The sequence below is a fragment of the Limulus polyphemus genome, unplaced genomic scaffold, assembly GCF_000517525.1.
Source record: "Limulus polyphemus unplaced genomic scaffold, Limulus_polyphemus-2.1.2 Scaffold2188, whole genome shotgun sequence".
NCBI lineage: Eukaryota > Metazoa > Arthropoda > Merostomata > Xiphosura > Limulidae > Limulus > Limulus polyphemus.
The window spans coordinates 143,230-148,241 of NW_013667798.1; the positions used below are offsets into that span (position 1 = coordinate 143,230).

At 33.7% G+C, this 5,012-nt stretch overlaps 1 protein-coding gene across 1 annotated transcript in view; it reads left to right on the forward strand.

Moving 5' to 3' along the window:
- LOC106466212 (ecotropic viral integration site 5 protein homolog) overlaps positions 1-5,012 on the forward strand; it is a 23,529-nt gene that overhangs the window by 7,684 nt on the left and 10,833 nt on the right. Inside the window, exons 3-4 of the mRNA XM_022394169.1 lie at positions 682-825; positions 987-1,076. Coding sequence (XP_022249877.1) covers positions 682-825; positions 987-1,076 — 234 coding nt within the window. The remainder of the gene's footprint in view (positions 1-681; positions 826-986; positions 1,077-5,012) is intronic.

Below are 5,012 nucleotides of genomic sequence, written 5' to 3' on the forward strand. Positions count from 1 at the left end.
AGTCCAGGCGAGAAGGCCCCGTGTCTAATGTACAGTGAAACTTTTAGTCCAGGCGAGAAGGTACAGTGTCTAATGTACAGTGAAACTTTTAGTCCAGGCGAGAAGGCCCCGTGTCTAATGTACAGTGAAACTTTTAGTCCAGGCGAGAAGGTACCGTGTCTAATGTACAGTGAAACTTTTAGTCCATGTGAGAAGGTACCGTGTCTAATGTACAGTGAAAGTTTTAGTATAAAGACTGGTAATATAAAATGGAGCCATTTATCCTTTCACAGTTCCTACACATCCAACTTGTTTTCACAAGAACACACTTACGTAAGGGAAACATTTTACAATTCCAATAATTAGGTTACATTCCTTTTGATATTAAAATGGAAACTTGAACCTTTTAGTTTTACCTAAATTGTGGGTAACAAGACAAAGTTGTATACAATTTCTTTGTACAATCATTCATTGTAACTTGATTATTAATACTGACCTTCAGTATTTGTTAGTGCTTTAAAACTGAATGACTTTTTCAAAGCATGCTTGCTGTGACCTTGTTATGAATATTTTTAATAGCAGTAAACAGTTTAATGTAATTATTTATGTAATATAAATGACCCAGTACATAATAGTGGGTTATTGTAATCAATTTTTGAATTGATATTTTTAATTCTTATAACTTCATTGATTTATGCACAGGAGATTCTACCCGAAATTCACATACATCTTCAATCTCAGAGTTTCCACACTTCAATGTATGCATCTTCTTGGTTTTTAACAGTCTTCACTGCTTCCTTACCTTTCCAGCTAGCCTGCCGAGTCATGGATCTTCTGCTGTCTGAGGTGAGTCTTGTGTGTCACATAATTCAACATACGAAAATATGTTTGATATTTGTTGATTTTACATAGACTTAAATGTTTCTGCAACTTCTTTAACTCTTTCAACTTTAGTTTGTTTTTTCACCAATCGTTTAACTTTGTTCAATGTATTTCTCTTTGTACAGGGTATGGAAAGTATTTTCAGAATATCTGTAGCAATACTTCAGTTTTGTAAAGAAGATATATTGCAGTTAGACATGGAAGGAATGTTAAAAGTAAGTATTATTTTTCATATTTAACAGTCTTATTCGAATGTTTTTGATAAGACATTATATAAAACTCCGTTTTCATAAAAGACGTATATCCTAAATTTACTTTGTTGTTGTTGTGTACGTTTTAAAACAATATAAAAATTATATTATCATTTAAACTGCCTAAAGGAAAACCACAACAATGACAGTGTATACGTCTTATTCTACATATTACCTTTTGCTAAGCACAGCATTGATATAAATATGCAGAATACAGATATACATACACTATCCTTGGCTAAGCACAAGAAAAATATAAGTATGCAGGATACAGATATATGTATACAGACTATCTTTAGCTAAGCATAAGAATGTTATAGATATCAGGAAATACACACACACACACACACACACACACATGCATACATACATACATAAGCCTAAAATGATACAAGTATGCATGATACAGATTATACGCACGCACACACACGCATGCACACACACACACATGCATACATATACACACACACACATACATAAATAAGCCCAAAATGATACAAGTATGCATGATACAAATTATACGCACACACACACACAATCTTTGGCTAGGCACAAACATGGTATACGTATGTAGGATACACACACATTATCTTTTCAAAGTATCTTGACATCCTTTGAAAGATCTCAGTGTTATTTATATTAATGTCACCATTTTGTTAGGGCTTTTACTTAATATTAGTTTACACCACCTTTCTTTGCCAGAACAACCTGGATTCTGTGTAGCAAGGGCTTCAGAAGGCACCGAAACGTTTCCACTCAGTGTAGTGTATTTCCACTGTAGTGTATAAACCATAGATTATAAACCTGTGACATAACACCTAAGCTGGCAAAGTATGATCAATTAGTTAGTAATAGGTGCGATATTATACCACAATAAAATTCGTCGTAATTTGAGTTAATCCTTCTTTACTAGCTGAGTAAGGTTTTCCAATAAGAAGTATACTCATTGTTGCAACTATATCTTATAAACTGAAGACACTGCTGAAAAAGCCTTGAATTCAGCACCTGGACTATAAAATAAAATTTAGTTGAAACACTTTTTGCATCAGTTAGTTATGAGATAGTCTTTTGGCGTCCTTTGAAACCCTGTACAATAGTTGTTTTTTGTTTTTATCTTAGTCACCGGTAGTTGTTGATTATAGTTTTTAATCTTGGTGGCAGCCATGTTTATTTTTTTCATTTCCACTGTTATTTTACTCTGCACAGCCAGTGATCGAAAATACCGTTTATAAGAATATTCTTGTTAGGTGACGAACACCAACTATCATGCTCCTTTGAAAGTCAGGAATGACGTTTTTCTACCCATTGTCTTGCAGGTACATTTGACTGCATTTTGTTTATTTATCGTGCTCATGTTATCACTTAACACTTCAGGTGATCAGTGTGTTTTGCATACTCACATAAGATGAGTGTTCTTCATTCGGATGTGAATGTGCATTGGAGAGCATTAACATGGTACATTAGTGATGCTGAAGTGTGTGCAAGATACTAAAACATCATGAACCAAGCAAGTTTGAGCAAAGAGATTACAAGATGCTCTAGGTGTGGATCAAAACTCAATATGTGATATAATCCCAATGTTTGTTCATGCTGTATCTACTAGAATTGTGTATTTAATAGTACCATGAGAAATGTGAGTGAACAACATTAAAAAATAAAAGTTTTCCAAAAGTGTTTTTATAGCATATACAAACAGACATATTACAAGTGCTATAAAAGATCTTTGCAAACAAGTAACAAGAAGTGTTTTGCCTCTAATTTACTTTCGCCGTGTTTTCCATGAATATTTGGCTTTTTTTTTTCTTGGTGTAAAAAATTTAGTTTGAGAATCTTCACAAATTGTTTCGAAATGTTGTGAAGTGATTAGAGCTGCCAAGTTAATGGTCAAACATATACCTGGATGCAGGCAGGTGAACAATTTGACTGCATAATGACTTCACACCAAAACATACGCTGTTATCAAGTAACAGTGTTACTGATTATTATTATTATCAGTAGGCCATGTGTATTTCTTCTGCATAAGATTCGTGCTTCGTTTTAATGTAATAATATCAAGGTGTCTGAATGACTCAACCATAACACAGATGTTAATTGTATTAAACATCTTTAGGGCCACTTGGAGAAATAGACATGCAAGTTAGATCGTAGCTTTTAAGTTTATCAAATGACTAGTGTTTAATCAGCAACTAACAGGCACCTGTTAGAACCTATTCACGGTTATACTTTGTAGAACAGCTGCAGTTATTCAGGTCACGAATGATCTTCACCATATTTGGAAAGGAATCACTTAGATCCCCTTTCCAGATACTTTTGATAGGGCAGTGTATGTGTATCTCCAATCTGACATTCTGCCAATAATGAAGTTTAATCTTCTCAGATTGTTGAAATCAGTTAAAATTGGTTTTAATGAATTTAGCTTTTGATTATAATAGTCCTAATACTAGTGTCTTATGAGAAATATAATATCTTAATCTGCTTGTAAAAGGCGTACATACCATAACAACTGTTGTTGTAACAAATGGCTTATATAAATAGTGTTCCGACCACTATAATATTTGTTGCATCCAGCCGGTCTGAAGAGCTCTGTATTGAGCAAAACGCGTCGTAGACAAGGAATATAACAAATGTAGTGTTGTTGGAATACTATTATTAAACACTCTTCTAACTCTTGATAATCTCTAAGAGACTAAATAACGAATGTAGTATTTAAAAATGTAATAGACCTAATACTAATATCTTATGAAAAGTATAGTTGTAATCATTTTTTGCAAGCTTTAAATGAACTTAGTATCAACTTTTTACCAGTTTTCTCTTTTTCATAAGAAACTTACACTTTTATTTTTTACATTTTTGATACTATTACGTTATGTCTTATTCATACAGAGATTTAAGTAAACTATAGTAAAACGATTTTGAATGTGTAAATCGGCAAGTCACGTGACAAGTACAGCCTACATAAAAGATCCTTACTTAAAGTAATCATACACTCAAATCATAAAGATCTATTTCGATCGGGATTTAGAATTTCCAAAACGGGGATATCTTTTGTAGCTAATGGTATTACAAAAGAAAGTAATATGGATCAAACTGAGGCACCAGGATAATCCAGAAAGAGACCTGTAACAAGTCGTACCCCAGCCATGTAAGCAAAGCGTGACATCTTGTAAAAGTTGCGAATCCATGAACACAAAGGTCAGTGGCAAAAGCCGTCCACGAGTGCTAGGCAATAGTACAAGACATAAGCAAGCATGATCTTTATCGAGAAAAGCGAAACAAGACACATGCATACAAGTTGCTTCCACGACGTATTTAATCAACCATTGCATACCTCAAGCAGCTGGAGAATGAAACAAATATTCATGATATTCCATAAAACTAAATACCGGTAAAATTACCAGATGCAACGTTATGTGTTTTTATGTGCTTTGGCTGTTGAAACGTGCGCTAAGAAACTGCCGTAATTGTACACTATGTGGCTTATGAATACTAAGCAAGAAGTGGTGTGCTTTGAACAGTTTTGCCACAGAGCCTTTTGCATTGGAAATTATCCCGCAGAGCTGTTGTCAAGATCCTTGTCGTCAGATAAGGTATGACCACACGTGGCGGCGTGGTTTTAAATGGTGTGATGAGGCTTAAAAATCGTTTTAATATCGCTTACTCAACCTCTGTATATTTCTCCTCGTTTATTGTCTTTTAATAATAACAACAGTGATTAGTTTTTGCAATGGTCTATTTCTTTCTTTATAATATATATATATATATATATATATATACACACACACACACACACACACACACACATGCACACACATAATAATTTCTGACTATTACGTTTAGTTAGTTACTTTTACAAGAAAGAAATCGACCTATAACTTAAATGTTACGAAACTCGTACTACCC